This window comes from Anomalospiza imberbis, chromosome 1, assembly GCF_031753505.1.
Source record: "Anomalospiza imberbis isolate Cuckoo-Finch-1a 21T00152 chromosome 1, ASM3175350v1, whole genome shotgun sequence".
In the NCBI taxonomy this organism is placed as follows: domain Eukaryota; kingdom Metazoa; phylum Chordata; class Aves; order Passeriformes; family Viduidae; genus Anomalospiza; species Anomalospiza imberbis.
In genome coordinates, this window is record NC_089681.1 from 1,424,882 (window position 1) to 1,451,749 (window position 26,868).

Below are 26,868 nucleotides of genomic sequence, written 5' to 3' on the forward strand. Positions count from 1 at the left end.
GTTTGTCTCCATCCACCTCCAAAACTGGGAGAGCTGGTCCAAACATCAGACAGACAGTGCTGGGAATGACAAAAATAATAATAAAAAATAAAGTCTGTGTCTAATGCCACTGGTATGTTTCTTAATGATAAAAATAGTGAACTAAACTTTTTGGGGTGAAATGTAGACACCTCATTTCTTTTTGTAAATAACCTTGAGAAATGTTAAATGAAAAAAAAAATTAAATAGCTATTTTTTTCATCGTGAAATGAAAATACTGCATTTTATGAGGAGGATTGTCCTGCTCTCCTGATCAGCTCCACCTCTTCCTTCCTGTAGGACCATGAACCTGCTGCTGGCTCTGGGCAGTGGGGAGGGCGGAGAAGAGCCAATAAGGGGAAAACAACCAAAACCCAAACTAAATAAAGCAATACAAAACACTGCAAGTCAGTGGTGAAGGGGCTGTGTATTCCCACCATCCCAAAATTTCCACAGAGCAACTTGCCTTCCACCTTCAGCAGGTGGCATCCTCACCCCATGCCTGAGCAGTCCTATGGCACAGAAAGGCATTTGAAATGACAAGAGCCAAAGAAAAGAAAGGTCTCGGGTTTCAAGTTCTCTTTTTATTGAAGAAAAGAAAAGAAGAAGGAAAAAAATAGATTATTTTGTTTGTTTTTGTCTGTTTGTTTCCAAGTGGACGTTATTCATGTTGTCAGTTTGTCTCAATGTCCTAAGGCAATGTCTCTGTTTACCAATATCTCCAGGTACAGCGGCAGATCTGTCTTTCCCTTTTTCTCTCTCTGCCTTCCAGGGAGGGGCAGCTTGGAATAAATTTCAGTCCGAAAGCAAAGACAAATAACAGAACAAAAAAAAAAACCAAACAAAAAAAAACCCAAAACAAAACAAAAAAAAGGATGAGGCCAAGAGGACCTTTGCAAGGCCCGTGCTGAGTTTATCTATTTAACAGTCAATGACATGACCTACATTCTTCTTGTTGGTCTTGTTGTCTACTACCTTCCACCCTCTCCCTGGAGATGGGGCGAGCAGGATTTGGAGATTTGGAGCTGGTCCTTTCCTCCGCTGGAGAGGGATGAGAGGAGGAAGCCCCACCTCTCCTTTCCCCCCGAGCCGCGGGTGACGCCACCACGTCCCCCTCCGTGGGGACCCGCTGTGACCATGAGCCAATGCCAGGTCGTGGTGTGGCACCCAGGAGTGGCAATGTCCTTTTGGCCACTTCTTGGCGTGTCCCATCTCCTTCCTTCTTGGATGAGCTGGCGAGGCAGAGGTGGGGGAGCGAGGGATGCCCCTCCAGGCTGGGTCTGCCCCAGCCAGGCCACATCCCAGCGAGGCTCCCGCAGGTGTCCCCTCTCGGTGTCCCAGACAACCCTGATCTTCTGGGCCCTCTGCGGTGGCTGCTGGGCATCCTTCCACACCTCCTTGTGGCAGAGCAGGAGGGCTCCTGGTGTGTGGCAGAGACCTGAGAGCATCTTGGCAGGGCTTGTCCCCTGCAGCCCCTCCCCAGCCTCGTCCTCCTCCTCCTCCTCCTCCTCGCTCTCTTCCAGGCTCATACCTCCAGTCCTGCCTGGGAAAGCTCGTGTTGTCCTGAACCTACAGCTACTATACTCTATAAAGTAATATTCCTCCTCTCTGCTGAGAACAATACAAAAGTTACTCCATCTCACCAAAGGTTTCAAAAGAAACCAAACACTTCTCTCGCTCGGTTCTGATTTAATTTAATCATTTCTTTAAAATGTGGTTTTGTTTTGTTTGTTTCGTTTGTTTTCTGGAAAAAAAAAGAGTCCTTTTTCTTCCCTTTCTGCTCAGACCTCTGTCTGAAGGTCAATAATGTCTTGTCCCACCAAGGGGATGGTGGCCCCTGTTTTCTCCCACTCTACAGTTTTTAGTTCTAGGGGAGACTGTGCCACAGGTTCGATGTCCTTTTTAACCCATGATGGCGGGGACTGGACTTTCCTGATGCCTTCCCAGGGTCTCTTGTTTGGTGTCTGCTGTTTTTCTTGCTGCAGGAGGAGGAAAGTGTGAGAAAGGAGAGAGAAAAAGAAAGGTTAGTGCAAAATGCAAGAAATACCATTATTTTGCCTCCTCTTGTACCAACAAATCATTTTTTCCATGCAGCTTCTCATCCAAAATAAAGTGGGGTATCAATGAGAATGACACTTAGTGTACAAACTGTCTATTTTCAAGAAGAAATTGTTGCTTTTCTTTCCACTGCCATCTCCATCTCTTAATGACTGGATATTTCAGCCTTCAGCTGAGGATTTTGCTACTGAAAAACTGAGTGTGGTTTTGAGAGCATCAGATCTTTTTCAACTTCCACAGACGTAGCGACAAGGCAAGGCGTGACGGCTTTAAGATGAAGGAGGGTAAATTTAGATGGAATATTGGGAAGAAATTCTTCCCTGTGAGGATGGTGAGGCCCTGGAATGGAATTCCCAGAGAAGCTGTGGCTGCCCCATCCCTGGAAGTGTCCAAGACCAGGTTGGATGGGGCTTGGAGCAACCTGGGATGGTGGAAGGAATCTCTGCCCATGGCAGGGAGTGGAACTATAGGATCTTCCAACCCAACCCATGTATGAAACCCAGATTACAATGAGGTCTTCCTGAACACCCATTGCATTTGATGCACAGCTATTTGTAGACTCTTTAATTGCAGCAAAACCTGCTTCCTGCTCCACCAGGGAACCAAATCTGTGCTGCTTGAGGAGCTGGAGCTCATCTTGGAGGCTGAAAACAATTCCACCAACTCCACACCAAGCCCTGGAGGCCTTATTGACCCTGTCTCCCCACAGCACCCCACCATGGATATTGATCCAGAAAATCTTTCCATGTTTTTGCTGACATGCACCGAGACAAGGCTCTGGGGAGGGCTGAGGGGCAGGAAAATGGGTGTGTCCCTCAGTGGGTAGAAAAAGGAATGGTTTTAAATGAGTTGCTCCACTCAACTTCTCCCCTCCAAACATCAGTGATGCTTTTCACAGTTCATTATCTCCACAAAAACACTCCAGCACTGGGCAAGAAAAGGCTTCCCTGGATGTGACAGAGCCCTTTTGAGCCACCTGCCAAAGGAGAAGTGGGAGGGACGGGAGGAAAGAGGTCCATGGAGGATGACAACAAGGAGCGAAAACCCTGGAGAGAAAGTGAGGAGCCAGATGTGCAGGGAACATGCCTCCAGGACATGGCACGGCTCGAAGCTGTCACCAACATCTAATGACTGAGGGGAGATGAAGCCACAAAAGGCTGTGGGTCACTCCGGGATGCTGCTGAGAGCGTTGTAGCTCCGCAGGAAACTTCCATCCCCATCTGCTGCAGGCTCATGCAGCAGCCTCAGCTCCTCAGTTTGTCCTTCCCCAAGATGTTTTTCCCAGACTTTTGTTTGTCCGAGCTCCACACTGCAGTGCTGACAGGAAAGCTGCTGTGGAATTATCCCTGCAGGGGCAGCTTTCATTGATCACCCAAGACAGGAATTCTGCTTGTCCAAACTTTAATGTAAAAATAAGATGTGCTTGAAGTTGGTCCTGCACCTCACTGCTCCCAGGAGGAAGGCTCTGGGTGAGAGTTTTTGGTGGTTAGAAGGTGGGGAATGCACAAACCAGGTAAACATCTCAAAGTGAAGTGAAAGCATCCTGAAATTATTTTCATTCAAAGGGAGAAAAATAAGTTTTTAAGTATTTAAAAAAAATTGTTGTTTTTTTTTTTTTTAAATCAGGTTGTGTAAAAGTATTGCTTATATCTAAAACTCTCAATTTCTTGAAATCTGCAGCTGAGGTTTTCATTAAACTCTAGAATACAGAGCTTTCCTTATGCTGCTGGTGTTTTCTTACTTTATTCTATGATATAACACAACAGTGATTAATACTAATACGACAGAAAAAGTGATAAAATCGTGATTTATTGAATTATCTTTTTTGGAACCACTGCAAATAAAAAGTGGAACCTATTTAACTCTTGTGTGTGCATTGATGAGACAAGCTGGAAGTTTCCTGAAGGGAAATTTCCACCTACGGTCTTTTATGGAGACCATCAGTCTGCCTGAAAAGACACAGCAGGAAGGAACACAGAGAAAAAAGCACAAATAAAGCAAAAATTGGAATGAATTTAAGTTTCCCAAAAGGTGAAGAAAAACAGGTCAAGACAGATTTTTTTCAATGAAAAACATTTTTTTTCTCCCATCACTGCTGCAATGCCACAAGTTTTCAAAACTGCTGATGTCCACAGCTGTACTGGAGAGCAGCACAAGTGATCTTATGCATGAAGTTAATAAATAATTAGGTTTTTCCCCTCAAACAAGAGCCCTTTTTTGATGGCATTATTTATGGCCACCTTCAGAATCAGGTTCAGTTTGCAGCCAATCCCTGTTTTAGCAGTCTCTCTCCATCTGCCACACTCCTGACCTTCAGCCTCTCCTTCATGCTGGGAGGATGCTCCCAGATCTGATCATGCACCCTGAACGTGACCAGCAAACCTCAGAGCCCTCCCTGTCATGGGCTAGTGAGCAAGAGGAGCTGCAAAGCCAGCGAGGGAACAGAAACTGAGGGAGGGGAAAAAAACCCCAAAAAACGACAACATGAAAAAATTATGAGCTCACATCTACAACAGTGGCCTCTGATCAGCCCTGTCCCTGGAGAACACCACCTAAGTGTGACAAAAATTATTCAAACCCCAGACATTAAATGTTGTGAGTTGTTGAGAAGAGAAGAATTAAGAAAGGAAGAGAAAATGAAACAGGAAATATTATTCTGGCAGTGAACAGCTCCAGTCTGCACCTGCATCTTGAATATTCTGAGCACTCCATGGGCTTCCTGAGAGGAGGATAAAGGGAAAATGATAAATGTGGCCAGTTTCCAGCCATGGATAAAGTTATAGAGAATGTCCTGTGGGAGGAAAGATTGCAAACTCCAGCCTTCAGGCCTTAGAAGAGATTATGGTTGGATGTAAAAGAGGTCTGTGAAGCTCTGAGAGCTTGTGGATGACAGGAATGGACCACTGGTGGTGGGGATTGGGATAATCTCTTCCAACAAAGGAACTCCAGAGGACCAAGGAGTGAACCCCGGGAGCTGGGCCTGCGCACAGTGCCCAGCCAACCTCCAGGCCACCTTTCCACAGCTCTCTGTCCATGCTGAAAACTTCTAAACTCATGAAAAGTACACAGAAGCACTCACAAAACCAGCATTCATTCGGTCCTACCCAGTGAAGTGACACCACTCTGCATCAAGGGGTCTCTGAGCACAAATTCCTGGAGTTTTGGGGATCTTTTTGAAGATGCACCACCACAGGCTGGCCTTTTTATTTCTCCAAGCTCCTTTTCACTCTGCCATGAGAGGAGGCCGAAACTGCCCTTGGGTCTGACCCCACATGGTGATTTCCATCCTCCTTATCAGTGTGATATCGACCTGTGACTGTGGGGGGCTTATTGACTCCAAAGGTGTTTATTCACAGTTAGAAGATGAAAAAGAGCTCTGGAAAACGACAAGATGAAGAAGGGAGATTTGATTTTGGTTCTCCATTTCTCAGGAAACGATCAAGTTTCTCTGGTGAGGCTGTGAGGGAAGTGCTGGCTCAGAGGTGGCTGCAGGAGGACTCTGTGCCCACTGGGATCTCTGAGCAGGTTAATCAGCCTGGCAGAGCTCTGGGAAGGATGCTGGGAGACAAAAGAAAATCTCCTCTTGGCACAGGGCACCCTGGGAATTGGTAGCAGGCTCCTGGGAACAGCTCCCCTTTTCTTTCCCTCCATATGGAAAGAAGTTTTTATGGGGTCTTGACCACTTGAGCAGCAAAGAGAAACAGGCACTGGGCTCATGCTCCAACCCTGGCATTTCCCTCCAGCTTCACTGTGGGGTCTTTGCAATCCTTGCAGACAGGAGGGAAAACTGAGCTATGCATAGAAAAGAAAGAAATCCTGGAGAGAGGGATGTGTAATCTGGCTGGAAAAGGCACTGGGGCTGGCCTGGTGCCTCTGAGACAGCCAGGGCTGGCCCCAGACAGGCTGAAAGCACCAGGAGCTGCTCTGCCAGGGACAGAGCCATCACTCTGGCCTGACACAGTCCAGGAGCTTCTGGGAAGGAGGAAAATGTTTATCAGTCCCTGTCTGGTGCCAGGATTGTGAAGAATAAAAAGGGGTGGGAAAGGAGGGAGCACCCACACTCAGAGCTGGGGTAAAACCAGCTCCAGACTCGAGGTGTTCATCATCCTGGTGGCACTGGGACTCTCCTTCATTCAGCCCTGACTTTCATTTTAGATGTAAATTTTTAAGGTGGAGGGAGAGGATTTGGGATAAAAGGTGTTTAGGGTGCAGTGCCAACAAAACCCCCAACTCTCTGACAAAGACAGAGGCGAAGTGCATTGAGATAATCCACACATCCTTCTGCTGGAGCTGGTCCTGGCAAACTGCAGAGTCACTTGTGCTGGACTCGTAGTGGGTATGGAAAGGTGATGGTGGTGGGTCCTTACCCTGGGTCTTCAGGGAATCATCACAAAATCACAGAATGGTTAAGTTGGAAGGGACCTTAAAAACCATCTCATTCCAGCCCCTGCCACGGGCAGGGACACCTCCCACTATCCCAGGTTGCTCCAAGCCCCAAACTGGCCTTGGACACTTCCAGGGATGAGGCAGCCACAGCTTCTCTGGGCAGGGCCTCAGCATACTCATGGGAAAGAATTATTTCCCAATATCCCATCTAGCCCTGACCTCTGTTAGTTTAAAGCCCTTCCCTCTTGTCCTGGCACTCCATCCCTGTTCCAAAGTCCCTCTCCACCTCTCTTGCAGCCCCTTCAGGCACTGGAAGGGGCTCTAAGGTTTCCCTGGAGTCTTCTCTTCCCCAGGCTAGAGAATCTCAATTTTCTCAGCTTTTCCTCATAGCAGAGCTGCTCCATCCTTCTGATCATCTTGGTGCTCCACATCCTTTGTGTGTTGAGACTCCAGTACTTGACAAAAGGTTCCAGGTGGAGTCTGACCAGAGCAGATTTGAGGGGCAAAATCCCCTCCCTCACCCTGCACACTTTCCTGTGCTGCCTCCAGGAGTCCAGGCTGGCTTCATGCCGAGCTCCTGTACCCCAACTCTTTTCCTTAGGAGCAGCATCCCTGCAGTACATAAACACAGCCCAAGAGTCTGCTCTGAGGCACAGCGTGGATTTCCCACTTCAGCCAAAGCCCATGCTGCTCAAGCTGTGCCTCCCTGTTTGTTTTGTGGGGTTTTTAATTTTTTTTTTTTAGTTTTCATTTTTAACAGCCAGTTTTTATGGTTACCCTGAATAACCAAGGAGCAACTCAGGGCCTTCCACTGAACACTCACTGATAACTCCCCTGGAACTCCCTCCCATGCTGTTTTCCTTGCCTCTGGTATCAACTTGAAGGCTATTTCATGACCCAAATGGTCTCTCCCCATGACATTGATGACTGCAGGACTGGGATGAAGTTATTCAGAGCATAGAGCAGGAAATTTGAAGGATAAATGCGGTTCACGCTCGTCTAATCCATCTTCAGATCAATGTCGATGAAATGTGATTAGAAAATGGGAAAGCTGTCTTGTTTCTTTAGAGAATGATAAATTTTCCTTTCCTTCTCAGAAACAAGTAGCTGCAGTTCTTTCATTTTATGCTACTGAACTACAAAGATTATGCTTTTTCCTTTTTTTTTTCTTTTCATTTAGGAGAAAAGCAAAATAAAAGGAAGTGGCTGGCTTTGTTCAGAATTTCATTAAATTAAATTGGGGGAAAAAAGTATAAATAATTTGTGGTTTTAACTTGGAGATCAGTTAGGAAACTTGAAATACCCAGCATTTGCTGGGCTATAAAAATTTGTCTTCTGCTTCTGTATTCCCTGAAGTTCATCCATCCTGAAGGGGTGGCTGTGAGACAAATTCTAGCAAGGCCAAACAACTGAAAGTGAACAGGCCCTGGATCAAGGAAGTCTTTTATTGACTCCAGAAAAGCCTAAAGGCTGCACAGAACACCTGTGGTCCCACCAGCATGAGGAACAGGCTGTTTTCCAGAGCATCCCTGCTGTTAATCCAGCTGGTCCAATCCCAACCTTTTTTGGGACAATGCTTATGGTCTGCGAAGAGCCCACCTGGAGGACTAAATTCCCTAAAAGGCTGAAAACTCTCAAAGCTGCCTCATGGGGGCAACTGGGGAGCCAGGAGGGGACCGAGAGCACCCAAAGCGTGATTTTTCATAGAGTCTTCTATTTAGACTCTATAAAGAATTATTCGTACTTCAGAGTATAAAAAAACCAGGAGTTTCCATGTGCTGGTGGCACTGCCCGGTGCTGGAGCAGAGGATACAGGGAACAGGCTTCTCTGGAACAAATTTTGTCCCCTAATTGTTGGGACAAAAGGTGCTGGATGATCTGCAGGAGGAGGTGAACTTCTGATTGATGGTGTATTTTGATACCTGGGAGCTGGCAGATGGTTTATGGCTGCCTGAATTAAGATTTGATGTCATTTTCATAACAGAATTTATTGCGGTAATTATCGGACTTTATGCAGAGCTCCTCCCTATGAAAGCTTCACTAATTGGTCTGTTAAAATTTGCCTTTAAGCAGTGCAGAGAGGATTAAAGATGTGACACAAAGACACCCTTCCCAAAAGTGGAGCTTCCCTTGCAGAGGGGCACCCAGCCAGCAGATTCCCAGTGTTCCAATTCCTGCAGTAGAGCACACCAGGGAGACACAGCTCTGCCTGGGGATGAGCTGCAATATCCATCAATATTCATAAAATCATAGAATTATAGAATCAGGGAATGGACTGGGTTGGAAGGGACATTAAGATCATGTCATCGCACACCCCAGCCAGGGCCAAGGACACCTTTCACCATCCCAGGTTACTCCAAGCTCTATCCAAGCTGGCCTTGGACTATTCCAGGGATGGGGCAGCCACAGCTTCCCTGGGCAACCTATGCCAGGGCCTCAGCACCCTCACAGAGAAGAATTTCTTCCTAATATTCAATCTAAATCTGTCCTCTGTCATCTTAAAACCCTTTGCCCTTTTGCTGTGACTCCATGGTCCTTTTTTCTCAAAACTCTATTAGGTTGCCAAAGCCAGTGCTGGTGGAATGGGCAAATCTTCAGATGCCCAAAGAGGAAAGCTAAGAAAAATCTCATTGTGAGAAAAGAAAGTGAGGAATCAAGACAGAAACACTGTCCAGAAGGAAATAAGGAAAAGTTAGGCAGAAAAAAACTTTACAGCTTTTTAAAATAGGATTTGGAGTAGGCACTTTTCAGGATCAACAGAAATTTGGGATGGGATTTGAAAGTTGTGTTTTTTCCCAGAGAAGCTGTGGCTGCCCCATCCCTGGAAGTGTCCAAGGCCAGGTTGGATGGGACTTGGAGCAACCTGGGCTAGTGGTAGGTGTCCCTGCCCATAGCAGGGGAGTGGGATGAGATGATCTTTAATATTCCTGCCAATGCAAACCATTCTGTGATTCTATGAATTACAAACTGAGTCCAGATCCTGCATGTGAGCCAAAGCAAAAGCCATTCCAGCTGCAGGGAACTAATTGTAGCAGGGAGCTCATCAACAAGAAGGAGAAAATCCAAGGAATTTCCAGAACTCTGCCCAGCGCTGACCTCGGCACAAGCAAAGAGCTGCTGTTTAAAATGAATGCCAAGCCAGATGCTGGCAGGAAAAGGGGGATATGGATGTGATTCCAGCTTCTCTAATGGAGCTGCATCAAAGGATTCCTGCTGAGGGGGAAGGCAGGAGCGCCACTTCCACTGCTATCAAAGCGTAGGAGAAGCAAAACCTTGGCTTTTTTAAAAGCCTACAAAACCACAGACCCCTCTCAATGTCCGGCCCAAACCCTGGAATTTCTTTGGCAATTAACTCCCAGGGAGCAGCAGCGTTGGAGATATTAAACCCTGAGAACAGAGATCTGCACAGGAAAAGTATTTCCTGTGTAGTACAAAGCAGCTTGAAAATAACGACTACTCTGCTTTAATGTGAAGAGCTCTCAGCTACAAGAATTCAGAACTGGGTAACTCTGTGTATTTAGGAGGAAAAAGGGGAAGAAATTGCATGGTGGAGCCTGCAGTGTGCCAGGCAAAGGTCAGGCTTTCAAAGGGAGAAACAAACTTGCAGCAAGGCTTTCCAACAATGGGATTTTTTTGTTTTTTTGGTAGCAATTGGGGAGGTAAAGAAGGAGTCAAAGTGATGGGAGTGATTAGGAAGGAAGAACTCTGCTGTCTGAGTCAGTCCCAAGCTAACACTCCAATATACATCAAAAAACTCCCTTATAGAAAGAGAGATTTGTAATCCACATGGAAGCCACTCAGTGCTTATTGCAGCCTTAAAAATGAGGGTTTGGTGCATCCCAGACACCAAGAGAGCTTTAAATTTTCATCAGGATGCCTGGTGGGGGTGGCTGGGTATTTTGATGCAAATCCTGCTGTGGTTGTCTCCAAGTCTTTGGTTCCTTTGATGCTTCCTGGTTGCAAATAAGCTGTCAGGGGGATAAATATTCCACACACACAGAGCTCATTCAGTTTTCTTCTCAGGGGCTACATCAGCTTCCAGTTTGGTCTGGGATTAAATGGAAGGGCAGCAGTGTGAAACCTCCACAGGTTTGGGAGGAGGGTGACCACAGAAAACCAGCTGTTCCTGAGGTGCTATTTTTAGATTCTTCCGTCTCTTCAGGTGGTCAGAGAACATCTGTCCCAAATTCCAGGAAAACAGGAGCAAAGAATTCCTGCCTACAACCCCAAAACTTCCTTCTGAGTTAGGAAAAAAGTCAACTCCACCTTCCTTGCCTCACCTGAAGTTGAAGGCTGCAAGGGAGAAAAAATTTGCCACAGAATATCCAGAGTGGGAAGGGACTGCCAGGATCATGGTGAGGTCATACAGAGATCCATCAGTGCATTAAAAACCTGACTTTTCAACTTGGATGTCATGAGATCTTGCTGGATATCATCCTGCTCCAATCTTAATTCCCTAGTATGGAAAAAATTAACTTGGGGAAATAGTGTCTACATCCCTGATCAGTCCATACAGCCACAAATCACAGAATCCCTGAATGGTTTGTGTTGGAAGGGATCTCAAAGACTGCCTCATTCCAGCCCCTGCCATGGGCAGGAACACCTTCCACTATCCCAGGTTGTTCCAAACCCTGTCCAACCTGGCCTTGGACCCTTCCAGGGACGAGACATCCAAAGCTTCTCTGGGAAACCTGTGTCAGGGCCTCACAGGGATGAAACTTTTCCCAATATCCCATCTAAATGTTCCTCCTTCAGCTCAAAGCCGTTTTAAGTGCGACCACGTTTTTCTGCTGCAGGGATGAGGTGGCCAAGGCTTAACCACCACCTGGATGTGTGGTCCTGTGTGCTCTGAACGTGGATCCTGCTGGAAAATGCGTTTTTAATCAGGAGTAGTTGAGGGTGCTTCCAGTGGGACCATTTTAGAGTTGAGGTACAGACAAAAGAAACTACGTGCCACATGGAATAAATTTTATGTAATAAACTGGAAAAGAAAATATGGAAAAATCCATGTTTATTCCCCAAGGAAGGGCAATTCTTTATTATTTTACTCTAAGGCTCAACTTAGTTCACCATTAGGAATATGCTTTGGTTTCCAGCAAAATAACTGCAGTGAAACAATAACTGTGGCCAGTGCCACATTCCTGGGAATGCCTGGAGTATGAGCAAGATTCAGACCTGACTGGCATTCCAGGACCTATCGTGCTTCCCATAATTCTGACAGATTCTCAATAGGAAGTTGATGGCAGTGGGGACACCCCAATCCCAGCGGGATGTGGATTAGGACTCCTCAGCTGCAGGTTGATGGAAAAGCAGAATTCATCCCCAAACCTGTCTCCATTTAAAATTCCCTACAACTCAGTCTCTCTTCCCAAGGAACTGGACAAGAGGAAATGCCCTCAAGTTGTGCTAAGGGAGGTTTAGGCTGGATATTAGCAAAAATTTCTTCACTGAGAGGGTGGTCAAGAGAGATGGGATACTGAATATCGGAACAGGTGCCCAGGGAAGTGGTGGAGTCACATACTGGGAGGAATTTTTAGTTGTGGCACTTTGGGACACAGTTTAGTGGTTGGACTTGATTTTACAGGTCTTTTTCAACCTTAATGATTCTGTGAGTCCTTGATTATGTTTCCAGCTCTGCCAGTTACTTCTCTGGGACATTAAGCAAAGGACATTTTTCTTTCTCGAGTGTACATACCACTAACATTTATCCCAAGTTTCCATCTATCAGGATACCTAAAAAGGAGGAATACATGTGCGTGTATAAACCTTTGTGTCATGGCTGAAAACCCCTCAAAAAGGGGTCCTAAAAATCATATTTTACTCTTGAAGCTGGAGAAATTCTCAACAATAAATGAAATGTGATGGTTGAATTTTCCACCATTTTTCCTAAAGAGACTGAAAATCTGTTCTTTCATCCCATTCTTCTATTGTTGTTTCCTTAAAATCTGATAATTTAGGAGTTCATGTGAAAGGAGCTTGTGTTTAGTGTGATATGTTAAGTGCACTGGAGTACTGTGTGGATGGCAATTTATAATAAAATCCCTAAAAAACGGAGGCCTAAAAATGGCCAGCACCATTCCTAGGAATCCACAGGATGCCTGTCCTCTGCAGACATTTATTTCCAGTTTCATCAGCACTTTTCTGACCTTGGTGTTGAGGGAGGTGAGAGGAACAGCAAGATCAGGACGAGCATTGTATCCTGGAAAGGACTGAGGACATTGGGACATGCTGCCAGGAGAGATTGGGAAAATGCCAGGTTTGGAGAGAGACTTGGGAGCTTGACTTTGTGGTTGTTTATTTAAAAGGGAAATCAGAGAGAAGAGCAATGCAGGCAGATGGAGCAGACCCAGGAAATATCCCTTCTGCTCTGGGATGAGGAAGGGTTCAGGGGTACTCTGGAATCCTGATGACCTTGCTCACGCCATGGCACGGAGCTTTCTGCTGGTTAAGGAATGTTTGGATTCATGTCTGTCTTAGTTTGAAAGATTTAGGTGAGGGTGTGTATTCTATTGCAATCTGTTAGAGATGGGGCAGTTATCTTCTGTTCACTGGGCTGTTTTCTTTATCTCTTCCACAACCAATCCACCCTCCAGGAGATCTCTTCTGTTCATGGGCCAGTGAGTGTCACTGCATGGCTGATAAAACTCCATCATCCCATTGGGAGATGCTCCGCCCAGGGGGAGGAGCCAAGCATTCCTACCTGGATAGAATCTGAGGTTTTGGGACACCACAGCAGCCTTTTCCCACTGCATTCCCAGAGGAGCAACTTCCTTCTCCACTGGGTTGCCAGAGGAAGACCAGGCCCATCTATACCACCACTGGACCTTCAGAGGAAAACTCCATCCTTCTACAGGAGCCCTGCTCCAACAGAACCACAGCTGGCACGGCAGGAGGGCTGCAGCCACCATGGAATGGGACTGCTGCCACCACCCTGACCCACAGGGTGTCAGGTCATGTTCTGACTTTGTTAACTTTTATTTTTGTTTGTACTATTGCATTTGTATTTTTAATTTTCCTAATATCTTTGCCTGAGAGACCCTTAATTTCAAAATTATAATAATTTGGAGGGAGGGGGTTTGCATTTTCCATTTCAGGGGAGGTTCCTGCCTTCCTTAGCAGACATCTGTCTTTCAAACCAAGACAATGTCATGGAAGGGGTTGGGATAGGTCCATGATGCTCTGCAGTGCAAATGAAAGCCAGACTTACACTAAGGTTTGTTTTATCACTGCCACCAGAAGAAGCACTCCATTGTTTTATAACCTAAACATACATGAAAGAGAAAACATTCTTTTGTTGTTCCTTTAATCCCTGTTATCTGCTCTTTGCCTTTTCAGGGTGAGCTGAAGATGAGGCCTGGGTTCCAATGGGGTTCTCAGCAGCAAATGGTAGAAAAAGGGCTGGGGAAAAACCTGTTTCTTTTACTTTGTATTGCTTTGGATGTTTTTTAAACCAATACCCACTCCTGACTTGCCAATCCTGCTCTTCACAAGCTCCCCCTCTCCTGTTAAATCCAAGAGAAAATTCCCAACTAGAAAAAGATTCAGTCAATATGCAAAAGCCACCTTCAGAACATCCTTCAGCAGCTCAAAGCTCTTTGATGCTGACAGCGGCAACTTTAATTCTACACAGATGCATCTATGAAATGCTAAAACCTGCCAAATCTATAAACCCCTCCTGCAAATAGACCACAGATTAGCTTTTACACTGGATTTAAGCATTTTTTGGGTTTAAAGCTGCGTCATACTAAAATAACTGCAAAAAAACCCAAAACAAAACAAAACAAAACAAAAAAAAAATCCCAGAGAGGTGACACTGAGTGAGACACGTTGGGATTCTGGGCCAGGCAGGATTCTTTGATCTGAACCTGTAGACCCACTGCCTCTCACTCTGTTACACTGGGCAGCCCATAATGACACCTTGCCACATACAATAAAAATAGGATTTGGTGGGGTAACATCTCTGGAGCTCAGCACAGCAATGCAGGGTCAGAACACAGACCAAAGGCTCTGTAGTGCTCTGCTTCCCTCCAAAAAAACCCAAGCCTCTTGTTCCATCACCCTCTGAGCTCTGCTCTTGCCTCCAAGGGAGTCCCATCAAAATAAGCCCCACCAGTGCCCCACTGTAGGGGGGTGCTACATCCTGGATCTGTCAGGTCATGGAATCATTGAGGTTGGAAAAGACCTCCAAGATCACTGATCCAGCTGTCAACCCAGCACTGCCAAGGCCACCACTAAACCGCGTCCCCAGGTGCCACATCTACATGGTTTCTGAACACTTCCAGGGATGGTGATTCCACACTTCTCTGGGGCAGCCTCCTCCAATGCTTGGCCATCCTTTCACTGCAGAATTTTTTTCCAAATATCCAACCTGAACTTCCCCTGGTGCAACTGGAGCTGGTTCATCTTGTTCTATCACTTTTTACCTGGGAGAGAAGACCGACTCCCACCTGGCTCCAACCTCCTGTCAGGGAGTTCTAGAGAGTAGAATGTCCCCCCTGAACCTCCTTTTCTCCAGGCTGAGTCCCCTCAGCTCCCTGAAGTGCTCCTCATCAGACTTGTGCTCCAGACCCTTCTCCATCTTTGTTGCCCTTCTCTCCCAAGCCCCTCAATGTCATTCTTGTCACAAGGGGCTTTGATTACAAATCACCAAGAATTGTTATAATTAGCTCACCTTGCCTCTCTCCTGAGTGCAAGAAATTGAATTTCTCACTGTCAACCTGGCACTGCTGTTTGTTTTTCTCTTCAGCTGGAGCTGTTAAGAATTCCTTGCAGCCTTTCAGTCCTTGCCCAGCTGGCTGAGACACATGGAAGGTGCCATCTGCCTGCTCTTCCTTATTTATTATTTACAATACAAATTATTACAAAGGCTCCTGATAATTTTTTCCAGTCCCAGATCTCTGCCCCTAAGAAAGGCTGAAAGGCCCTTCCCTAAGTCTGTCTCCTTTAAAGGAGTCCCCTTTTCCCTGGAACTTTGCTCCTGTCAAGGAAAAACATGGATATCACAGGATCACAGAATGGTTTGGGTGAGAAAAGGCTATAAAAATAATCTCATTCCAATCCCCTGCCATGGGCAGGGACACCTCCCACCATCCTAGGCTGCTCCAAGCCCCATCCAACCTGGCCTTGGACACTTCCAGGGATGGAGCAGCAACCTGTGACAGAGCTTCAGCACCGCCAGAGGGAAGAATTTATTCCTAATATCCAATCTATCCATCCAATCTAACTGACTTTCAGGTTAAAGCCCTTGCCCCTTGCTGGTTGTCACAGTCTTGTCACTACCTGACCTTGCCAAAGTCCCTCTCCAGCTCCTGTAGGGACTGAAAGGCCACAACAAGCTCATCTAGGAGACTTCTCTTCTACAGGCTGAACAATCCAAATTTTCTCAGACTTTCCTCATAGGAGAGATGCTCCAGCCCTTGGACCACCTTCATGGCCTTGTCTGGACCTGCTCATTTCCACATGCTCATATCACAGCTGTGATCAGCTGTCACAAATAACCTACATTTAATAATTTCCAGTCCCCAAAGTGTGCTCCCAACATCCCACCTTAAATCCCACTGCTGTGGCCATCCTAAATATCCCATCACTGCCACCTTGGCCTCTGCCTCAGCCCCACAAGGGAAGGGAGATGCTTCCCATCTTTCTGCCCTCTCCACTTTCCACCCAGATTTCCTCATGGTCAATCCAATTTCCAGTTCCTACCCTGGAGTGGATGAATAGGGCACAAAGGGATGACCTGGAAGGGAATGCCAAGGACAGACATGGGGACAGACATCCTCCTCCTGGGGTGCTGTGTGGTGCATGTGTGTTTTCTGCAAGATGCATGGTGGAAAACCAATTTCCTGCTGGTTCCCAGGCTCCTGCTGGCACCAGAGGGCTTCTGAAAGTGTCTGACTAACCTTGCTGTCCGTTGTTGGAGACTCCTTGTCCTTCTCTGCGTGCTGGAGTTTTCTGTTCAGGTCCTGGAACATGTCTTGATGACGTTTCCTCGTGTGCATGATTTTCTGGAGGAAACACAAAGGGCCACAAGTCAGCAAACCCCATCAGGAACACGTCCTCCCACCAGAGTTGCATCATTTAACCCCAGCTCTGTCTCCCTGCAGGTGCCTGAAATACCTTCAGCATTTACTGAGGACCCACTGCAGCACTGCCTTTATTTTCAAGGTGAGATGGTAGGAGAAAATGGAAAATACTATTTTTTGACCTAAAAAAAAACCCTTAAACATGCAACAATCAAATTTTTATGCTGCAGAATTTGAGCTTGACTGTCAATGTCCTAAGGAAGGTTTGCTGCCCTTCTTTAACTGATACCTGTCCCCATGCCCAGCCTTTCCTCAATTTGTCATCTCTGTAAATGTGTTCAGAGCCCACCCAAACATGTAGAATTGGGGTAATTTCATTAGAAAATGTTCCACAATCTCATTTTCTTTTTAGTTCGACCCATCTGCATTTCACTTCTACCTTCTGCTGCTCAGAATGAGAGGCAGGGCAATTTCTAGAATGATTTCCCTTTCCATGTATGAGCGGGGTGAATATGGATTTCCTGTGCTCTGGCAAGAGTGAGATAATTGGAGAGGGTGGCTCAAAAAATTTGGGGCCAACATTTAGAAAGGGATGTACTCACCTCAAAATCTAACTCTGCATACCGGGATTTCCGCCTCTGGGTATTCAGGAGAGAAAAAGATGGGTAATGTTTAGTAAGAGGATAAAACAGGAGAAGTCCTTCTCCTTTCCCTTTTTCTACACCTTTAACATGTTTTTCTGGCTCTTCATGATGGGAAGTGCCAAATATTTTGAGTTATTGAATCATTTATGTTGGAAGGGATCTTAAAATCAACCAGTTCCAACCTCCTGCCATGGGCACAGACACTTTCCACTATCCCAGGTTGCTCCAAGCCCCATCCAGCCTGGTTCACTGGGGTGTTCTCATCTGTATCATGCCTGAAACCATCAAAATGAGAAATAGGGTAGAGGATATAAAGGGGAAAATATATGGCAGACCATGTGCCTGGCATTAAAATGAATAGTCTTTGATAAATTAATTTTTTTTTTGACTTTGCAGCACCTGTAGGGCTAAAAATAGTTGATCCAGCAATGGAATGTGCTCTCACTTTCCAAAATATGACCACATGCCAGTGGTCCCTCAGGGTAATATGACACTGGCATTGCGTCCTGGGCTACAATTTCCCTAACGTTCTTCTTTTCAACCCCCTGGAGTGGCCGGGATTGAGGGCAGCACACCACCATGGGCTGAGAACGACACCGCCATTTCCACGCTCACCTCCAAGGAGCTCATGGAGAGGGTGGAGACGGTCTCGCTCTTGGACACCACACCCGAGTTCCCTGAGTCACCCGTGTCACACAGGCTGTTGGGAATCTGTGACTCGTTGGAGATGTTCTGTGGAGCCAGCTGCTGCTGCTGCTGGATCATGGAGGAACCCTGCACCTCACTGCACGCCATGGTCACTGGCTCCCGCGGGGGACTCTTGACCACGAAGCCGGGGTCGGTGGCCATGCTGAGGTGGATGAGCCGTGTCTGAGGCATCTGGTCGATGTTGATGCTGTATTTGCTCTCATCTTTGGGTTTGGCCCTCAAGGTGGACGTGTTGGTGGGCAGGATCACGTAGCTGGTGTCCAGGGTCTGCTCTTGCGCCCGCGAGAGCTCCGAGTCCAACTTCTTGAAGATGTCCCCGTCGCAGATGTAGATGGATTTCGGCGGCTGGTTCTTGTCCTTCTTCAGGGTGAGGGAGTGGTTGCTGAACTCGTTAAGGTTGATGGCCCCCAGGTAGTGTGGGGAGCCCTGAAGGTGCATCTTGGAGACGTTGGCTGGAAGACTGTTGAAGTTGGATGAGCCTTTCTGGTGGTTGAGTTTCAGTTTCTCCTCGTCGGGCAGTGAAGGGCGCTTCAGGGTCCCCGTGATGGTCGAGGTTCTGCACGTGGTGATGTCTTTGTTCAGCACTGGGGAGACAGAGAAGTGTCCTCAGCACCTCACCTGGGGTTTTGTTGACACATCAAGACACCTCCCACAGTCACTTCCCACCAGCACCTCTCCCAAAGAGGCACAACAGTTTTTAACATTATTTATATTTTTAAAATCCAGGATACTGAAGGCAAAATTAAAGCTAGGGAGGAAAAAAACTGTTATTTTGGGAGAATTCTCTGTGATGCAAATTTTCCAGCACAATCATGGCCAGAACTTCCATCGAGGCCAACATATTGATAACAATACCCTGAAAACCAAAGAGATTTTTAGATATTTAGTACATCTAGTATATGCATGTATATATGAAATCTATATATTATTAGCCTGTGGAGTAGAATTCTTGAAAATAAAAGGTTGCTTTTGTGTAAAAAATTTATTTTGATTCAGGAAATAGCTGAAATACAACATTATCAATGATTCATAGAACTATAAAATCATCAAATGGCCTGGGCTGGAAGAAAACTTAAAAGGTCAACGAGTTCCATCCCCCTTCAAATTTAAATTTTTGTATTAATTCACTAAAAGACTTCAGGTTGTTCTTTTCCCTTAACAGTCCCAGTGTTAATAAATTGGTATTTTGAAACACACCACATTTTATAATGAATTTCAAACTGCTCTCCAAAAAATCTTACATTCCAGTAATTGTGGTAAGCTTTTGTGAGAGCTCATTATTTAGGAATTTTCAATTTCCCTTCAGGAAAGCAAGTGGTGATGGTAATATTCCATAAAAAGAGAGGAAAACTTAAAACTGAATAAGAAGTGATCATGTCATAAAGGACATTTGGACACTCATTCCCACACAACAATGCCCACAAAATAAAACATTTGCCCCTTTTCCAGGCATAATAATCTATTGCTCAGTTGATTTCAGGCTGCAACAAAGACCTTGGGAAAATAATGACATCAACCTTGATGTCTCCATCGGGTGGAAAACCAGAAAATCACGGAATTCAGACTGTGGGGCAAAGTGTTGTGGGCTACTTACCTAGAATTTCAGCACAGCAAAAGAGAAAGAAATGTATGTTCCCCTTTCACCCATCTCAAGGAAGAAATAAAAATAAGTAAATGGATCTTTTTTAGGACCAGGGATAAGGATTTTTGGGATGAGCTGACATTATTCAGCTGCTCCATGTGGGACAGAGGTGGGACGGGCATCCTGGGGCACCGAGGACACACTGATTTTCCTACCATCTCTGAATGGGAGTGAGGGGAGATCAAAGCTCCCTCCCCAAGACTACAGAGCAGGCAAGGCAGGATGAGCAGGGCACCAAGAGAATAAAAAGAGCTTGTAAAGAGCTTTTAAAGCTGAAAACTCAGTCAACCACGAGCATCTTGGCATCTCTGGGATAAACCAGAGCAAGTCAAACCCTTTCCTTGCGAGTCCCAGCAAGGTTTATTGATCCAGGCTCTTCTCCATGTTCACATCAGCTGCAGAAAATAGGTTTGGAGAGGTTTCCACTTGGCAATGTCCAAGCAAGGAGCGGACTGAGCCTTCAACACCCAGCCCTGGAGCAAATCCTACCAGGGGATCAATGCGGGGGGGGGGTTCTGAGTGGTCTCAGCCACATCTCCAATTCATCACAAGAGGGCAGATGGTGCCTCCAGGAGAAATGATGGCCAGAAACCATTGGACAGGCTCCTGGTTTTTATTATTCAATAAGCAGAGTGCATGGGATGATGCACCACTCCAAAAGGTCTCTGAAATGAGGTTTATTATTAACTACTTATCTTGGCACAATGTAATAGCACTTTATGAGAGGAGGAGAATCTCCAGGCAGACAAATACAAATTCTAGAGTTGGATGCTGGCAAAGGAGGGGAAGCTTAGGCTGTTGGCAAGCTGCTGATCCAGGGGCTCCTGCCATGAAATTATGTGAAAAAAAATCAGCTCCTTCCCTTCCCCTGGGAAATTCAATTTGGGATGAAGAGGTGTGGTGGCAGATCCAGAAAGGCTCCTCTAGAGGAGGAAACTGGGGTCTGCAGTGGTTTACACCTGACTCTGTGCCTGGTGAATGTTCCCTGAGCATTCCCTTGACTCAGACATGGCCCCACACACATTTTTCACACGCGATTTTTTGGGACTGAGATATTTGGTGTCAAAAGAGAAGGAGGGAGGCAAATGAGAAGAGGCTGACAGCTAGAAATTAGATTAGAAAGTGTGAGACAGAAAAAACAGAAAGAAAAAACAAATGTGGAGACCCTGAAAAGAGATAAATGGACAGAAAGAGACCATGAAATAAGATATCACAGGGGTAAGTGAGATAAATATACTGTGACTGTGATAAGCTCAGGGAGAGGGAGTGAGGCAGAGAGATGGACAGGAAAAGATAAATAAGATATAGATAGATATTAGACAGATAAATGATAGTGACAGTGACAGACAATACACAGAAACACAGTGACAGGGACAAATGTTGACAGATAGAAATACATAAATAACAGGTACAGCAAGATAAGACAGCTGAGGACAGAGATAAATAAGTGATTGCGAGACAGAACGAAAGAGATGAATTATAGATAAATATATTAGAAGCAGATAAATAAATGATAGATGAGATAAAGAAAAGGATAAATGAAAAGGATAGGTAGATGTTTATAGAGAGAGACAGGAAGGGAGAAAGCAAAAAGGCAGGGCAGGGAAAAAAGGAGAGAAAGAGAGAAGGAAAGAAGACAAGAAAAAAGGAAAGAAGGAAGGCAAAAAAGAAAGATTAATAAAAAGACAGAGAGAGAAGCTTTGCCATAGTGGTAACTGAACACAGAGTGTGCTGTCCCTGGCTTGGGAAGATCCTGGTTTGGAAGATATGAATTATGCAATTTCCAAGCAAGCTGGTATTTCTCTTGCTTGGCAGAGGGGGAAAGTCTGGGAGGGCAAATGAAAGCCTCAGTATCTACAAAGGCTAAGAAAAATAACCTCAGCCAAAAGGTCAGTCATGCCAGGACCAGGAGAGGATGAGACCTGCAGAGAGGAACAGGCAGCCAGGGAGGATGCAGGCAGCACAGACACCCCTGGGATTATTGGGAAAAGGGGCTGTCAACTCATGCACATCCTCAGGATCCAAAGGAACACAGCAGAAAGGAGCAGACAGAGGAGGAGAGATCCAAACACTTCCAGGTACACAGAAGAGCCTGGAGCCAGGTGGAGTGGTGGGAAGGCTCTCCAGATACCAGACTTTCTACAAAGACACCCTTCATGAGCACAGAGCTGCCTGAGGTTGGCATGACCTCGGCAGGGGATGCTGGAACAAAGAAGAATCACAGTAGGAAGAGATGGATCCCATCTCTTCTTCCTTGATGCTCTTCTCTGCCATTGTGTTACATGGCAAAAAAACAATTCCTCAGATGCCAAGGCTTGATCTCAGTTAAAAGGCCAAAAGAGGTACAGGAAAATAGGAAAAGCAAAGGGAGAATTCAGGACGTTGCTTTCTTTTGGCCGTGGTTGAAAGGAAGGGCAACCCACGTGAGGACATGCAAGGCACCAAGACACACACAAAGAAAACAGAAAGGAAAGAAAAGAAATGGCCTAGTTCAATCCCCAAACCAGGTCACTTGCTGATTCTCACCTGTGATGTGCTCACCTGATCTACAAGCCATGTCCACGTCCTTCTCAAAATCGGTCTGAAAGACAGAGAACACAGAGGATGGGGTCAAAAGGGGGTGGTGAAGGATAGGAAAACTTGGAATATGTAAAACCCCCACTTTATTAGTGAGGTGGTCACAGCCTTTGCCAGGAGAGTGTAGGGGAGAGGTTTGTCTTGGATTTTTGAACATGGAAAACACACCATGTTTTTCCACCTGTTGGCTCTTGAATTTTATCACTGATAAAGCTGGAACGTTGCTTTTCAATTGGGGTTCATCTCCTTATCCATTCACTTATTCCTGGGCTGCAGATTAAAATATCTTGCTGGAATACATTTATGCACACTCCTAAAAAAAACCCAGGGAACAGGTTCCTGGCCCAAACTGTTTTGAATGTTATCACTCCACACATAAATTTAAGTGGATTCCCCACCCTTTATTAAAGAGATCTGGGGATCCTGCTGGGAATGCTCCACCCCCACTGGGCTTTTTTGTGATCTGTCACCAAGTCACATGAAGTGGGAACAAGTCTCTGCTTCTGAAACTCTTAACATATAAAATCAATGTCTCCCACAGGCACAAAGGCTGAACAACTTTTTCAAGTGGTCTGCGCAGCCAAAGGGAACTCCTTTCTTCTCCCAGGAGGAGTTAATCCTTTTTCTGAAGCTTTGAGCAGATAACATTTCAAAGAACTGGATAAACTGAGTCACAGCGGGCCGTGAGCTTTCATGGAGTAATGGGGAAGCTGCAGACTGGCAGAAGGTGGAAGAGTTCACTGATTATTTCTGGTATCATTTCAGAAAGACACTTAATTGTATTAATGTGATGAAATGAAATCCATTTGAACACTGAGAAGAATTTGGGAAAAATCCCCATCCCCCTGGGATAGACACTTAAATATTAGCAGGTGGAGAGCCAAGAATTTTTGAACTATCTCAGCCTTCCTGATGTTAATTTCCCAGTAAATTCTTTGGGATATCAAACAAATCTGAGAACAGAAGAGAAATATGACTGAACTACAATTCGAATGGGCAAATGAGATGACACAGAAAAATATAATCTCATTTTCATGATAGGAGTTCCAGAAAAATGCAGCTGAACAGCCTGCACTAGTTCTGCTGATAAATAAATGAAAGACAGGTTTATATTTAATATGAGTCACCAAGATTTTGTGGGGAAAACAGTTCTACTCAGCTAAGCTCCTTTTCACTAGCTGGGCAGATTTGGAGATAAATGGAAAAGGTAACGGCAAAAATGTCATTTTGCAAAAGCTTTTGATTCCTTCGGTGATTTTACAACAAAATAACATTGTACCCCTCTAAAAATACCAGTGAGGAGTCATCACTCATAGCCAGATTCTGCAGATTTTTGTGCTGGAACGTGAGGAAAGTGATTGTAAGCTCCCCGCTCCTCCCCACACTCATCAGAAGTGCAGGAGGAAATGCAACATTGCTAAAAATCTCGTAGCTGACACAGAATTTCCCGGCGTGGCTGATAATTAATGGAAATGTGGAGCTGTACAGAGATGCAAAACCCTGAAACTTGGGATGGCGACAGCAGACTGACAATCACAGGATCCACCTTTTTTCAGGATGCTGAGAATCTGGAGGGGGTTATATAAGTAATTTGAGGGCATGTGATTTACAGAGGGGGAATAAGAAAGCTCTGGGTGTTAACTTAGGGAAAAGAAGATTGAGACTGGGTGTGATTATGGTGTCTATTACTGAAGAAGCCGAAGCACCAGGCATGCAAGGGGCCCTCTAATTACCCACAATTAGGTAGAGCGAGAACCTGTCTGAAAATGAGAAGTCTCTGCATTTAAATGAGAAATGAGGCACCTGTTCTTAGCAAACACCACCGAGGTGTGGTGGCATTAAAACTCTGCTGTTGTCTTGGCTCCAAGCTTGTGCTTTTTGAAATGAGGCCTCATACCTGAGCAGGCAAAAACTGCTCAGCACAGGAGTGACTGGGAAAAAAACATCACTGGGTTGTGCTGTAGCTCTAATATTAACCAGGAGCTTTTGGAAGTTGCTCAGATCCTCTGATTCTCCTGATATCTTTATCTTAACCTCAGAAATTAAATGTTTCATGCATCAACTACATCATGACAGTGGAGCACATGCAGGGCAAAGCCCCACAGCCAATTCCTTTACTGTTTGCAAAGGACTTACACAACAGGACCACAATTTACAGAGCTTAAACTATTCCCAGTGAAGCAAAGTGTGCTTTTGAGAGAAAAATATCCCTCAGAGACAGCATTTTTTATGGTAGTAACCTAACAGACTGTGATTAAAACAGTATTAAACTACTACTTCCTAGCTCCAGCCAGGACCAGGCAGCTTGATGGGGATGAAAAGGTCTGGAAGACATGGGAGTTGTATTTTGGTTCTTTGTTTTTCTGGGAAAGAAAGGATCTCACCAAGATGTCTGCAAAACCTGGTGTGCAAGCTTGAGAACCTTAAAATTACAATGCAACGCCCCAAATTTGTGGGAAAAAGTCCATTTTAAGTGCTGTGTTTGCTCAAGCCAAAGTTTAAAGGAAATAAGAATGGTGAATTAATGATCTGTGGTGGACAGAGCCCTCTGCTTATCAGTTACGAGTTAAAAATCCCCATAAACCCCCTACTAAAGGGGAAGTGGGAGATTTCCCTACCATTAGCTGAGCGTGTCCATTCTGAAATGACCCCCCTGAGTCTCCATTCCCTTCCTCCTGACGATCCACAACCCGGCACTTCACAGCATCCTGGACCTGCAGGAACAGATTGGCAAAGGTCAGAGTCAGATTGACCAAACCATGTTTAATTCTGCTGAAATCCAAAATAAAAATAGCCCTTGTTAGATTGAAAGGACGTGGACCCTGTTTTAGCAGCATCCTGGCATTTCTTTCACATGGTTTATGTGTTACATATTTCACACACTGAAGAGCAACTCAGAAGTTTTCCAGCAACCCTGGGTCACTGCCTAGGTCACTTCCATTTGCTTGATTTATACAGTCAGGAATAAAAATGTCCTTTATTTTGCAGCCACTGAAATAATTGGAAAAAAAATCCCGGTGACTGCAATGGGAGTTAAATGCAGACTCATATTTATAATGCAATTAGTGGAAGGAGTCTCAGCCAAGCCAGTGGTGTAATTCCATTGATTTCATTGGCCTGACATAAGAAATTAATCTGTTTTACTGAATTTAAAGGAACTATAAGAAGATAAAATTAATATTGAAAAAAAGGCCCCTTCCTGTCTCTGTTATTAATAGTCTCTCCACTCCGTAGGATGAAAAGAATAAAAGAAACATAAAAGATTCGTCCTTTTCTTCCCTGATATAATTCACCATTTTAAATCTCCACAGGGAGGCTGAAGAGAATTTCCTCAATTTCCTTGCCTGATTATTGCTGGCTGCACCTCCTAGCTGGAATATCAAGGTGTTAATGCCAGCACAGATTTCATCCTGCAAATCTCAGTGCATCTTGCCTCTCCTGAAATCACACAAATGACTTCTTTAATGTGGCATTTTTGGAGGTGAGTTGTGAACATTCTGGAAATGAGAATTTTGCTGATAAACAAGCAAAGACTGACATGTTATCCCATCTCACCAAACTCCACCCTGATTCACCCCTCCTTCCCTCTGACAGAAAATGTCACGGTCATTTTTGGGGTCATGATCGCCCCCCAAAGTGAAATTTGTAGGGTTAGAGAAGTTACCAGGCTGGCTGGGCATTTTTCCAGGTGGTTTTTATGGGAAATAATGTTAATTATGTAACAGATAACGACTCCTCCCTCTCACCTCCCGCCTGAGGATGCAGTGGACCATGACGATGACAAATCCCTCCAAGGAGTCGAAGACGGCGAAAAGGATCTGGAAAAGCGCCGAGCGCCGGTCGGTGATGGCCAGGACTGCGGACATCCAGGTGAGAGCCAGCAGAGGCAGCACCACGCAGGAGCTCCAGAGGGATGCCCTGTCGAGGGAGAGGGAGAGAGAGCTCAGCTCCACCTCACCCACTTCCAGGTGGGGTTCTAATTCAGCCTCCCGATCCCACCAGGCTGCAAAGGATTTCTCCAGCCAACATCTCCGTGAGGGAGACCTTTCCTGAGCCCCTCTCCCAGGGAAGCAGGAAGAGGCTCTGCACACTCATGCCACCCAAACAGGGGGGACAACTTCCCAATGGTGCAGTCATGCATAAAACTGGAGGTGGGGAGGAAGGATGCGGATCCCTCCCTCCCTCCCTCCCTCCCTCCCTCCCTCCCTCCCTCCCTCCCTCCCCCTTTTCCACACTCTTCCCACTCTACCCCTAATCCACCACCACGGCTCTTCCCAAGGGAAGGAGACAAAATACAATCACTGCAGGTTGCCAAGGGGGAGGGGAACAGTTGCAGCAGAGACTGGTCTGTCACGATGGCTGTCGGTACTCGGGTCACAGACACTTGGACTTCCACAGCACATGGAAGACACCAACACTGGGACATGTCACGCTTTTGAGTGACTCAAACGGACAGGCAGAGAGCTGATGTGCAGACTGAAATATTTATATTTCTCCTTTTAATCTACAGATGATGGTCCCCACGACAATGGGGACTAAAATCTGACCTCATTTCCCCATGGTTAGAAATTTTTCAGATTTCTTGTGAGATCTCCCCAACTGATGCTTTGGGAAAAGAAAAAAAGCTTTTTGTTCCATGTTTGACAATTCCTGTAAGTTTATTCCTGTGTGGACATTAACTTGAGATTCAAGCCACATCTCCATTCAGAAGACAGAAAACTGGACAAAACAAGTTTTCTGTGATGCTGCCCCAGGAAACTGCACTTTAGCTGTGAATGATGGCCCTGCAAATGGGAAAGCAGCTCTTTTCCCA

General features: G+C 45.6%; 1 protein-coding gene across 6 annotated transcripts in view; it reads right to left on the minus strand.

Moving 5' to 3' along the window:
• Window positions 1–582: 582 nt before the first annotated feature.
• ADGRB1 (adhesion G protein-coupled receptor B1) overlaps window positions 583–26,868 on the minus strand; it is a 280,695-nt gene continuing 254,409 nt past the window's right edge. For 4 of the 6 annotated variants that reach the window (XM_068175784.1, XM_068175859.1, XM_068175930.1 and 1 more), the window contains 7 exons: window positions 25,802–25,973; window positions 24,674–24,769; window positions 22,005–22,059; window positions 17,744–18,420; window positions 17,087–17,122; window positions 16,362–16,466; window positions 583–1,997 (listed from right to left, as the gene is read on the minus strand). In XM_068175784.1, coding sequence (XP_068031885.1) covers window positions 1,800–1,997; window positions 16,362–16,466; window positions 17,087–17,122; window positions 17,744–18,420; window positions 22,005–22,059; window positions 24,674–24,769; window positions 25,802–25,973 — 1,339 coding nt within the window. In that variant the 3' untranslated portion in view covers window positions 583–1,799. The remainder of the gene's footprint in view (window positions 1,998–16,361; window positions 16,467–17,086; window positions 17,123–17,743; window positions 18,421–22,004; window positions 22,060–24,673; window positions 24,770–25,801; window positions 25,974–26,868) is intronic. The other 2 variants (XM_068176081.1, XM_068176008.1) reach the window with 1 other exon arrangement.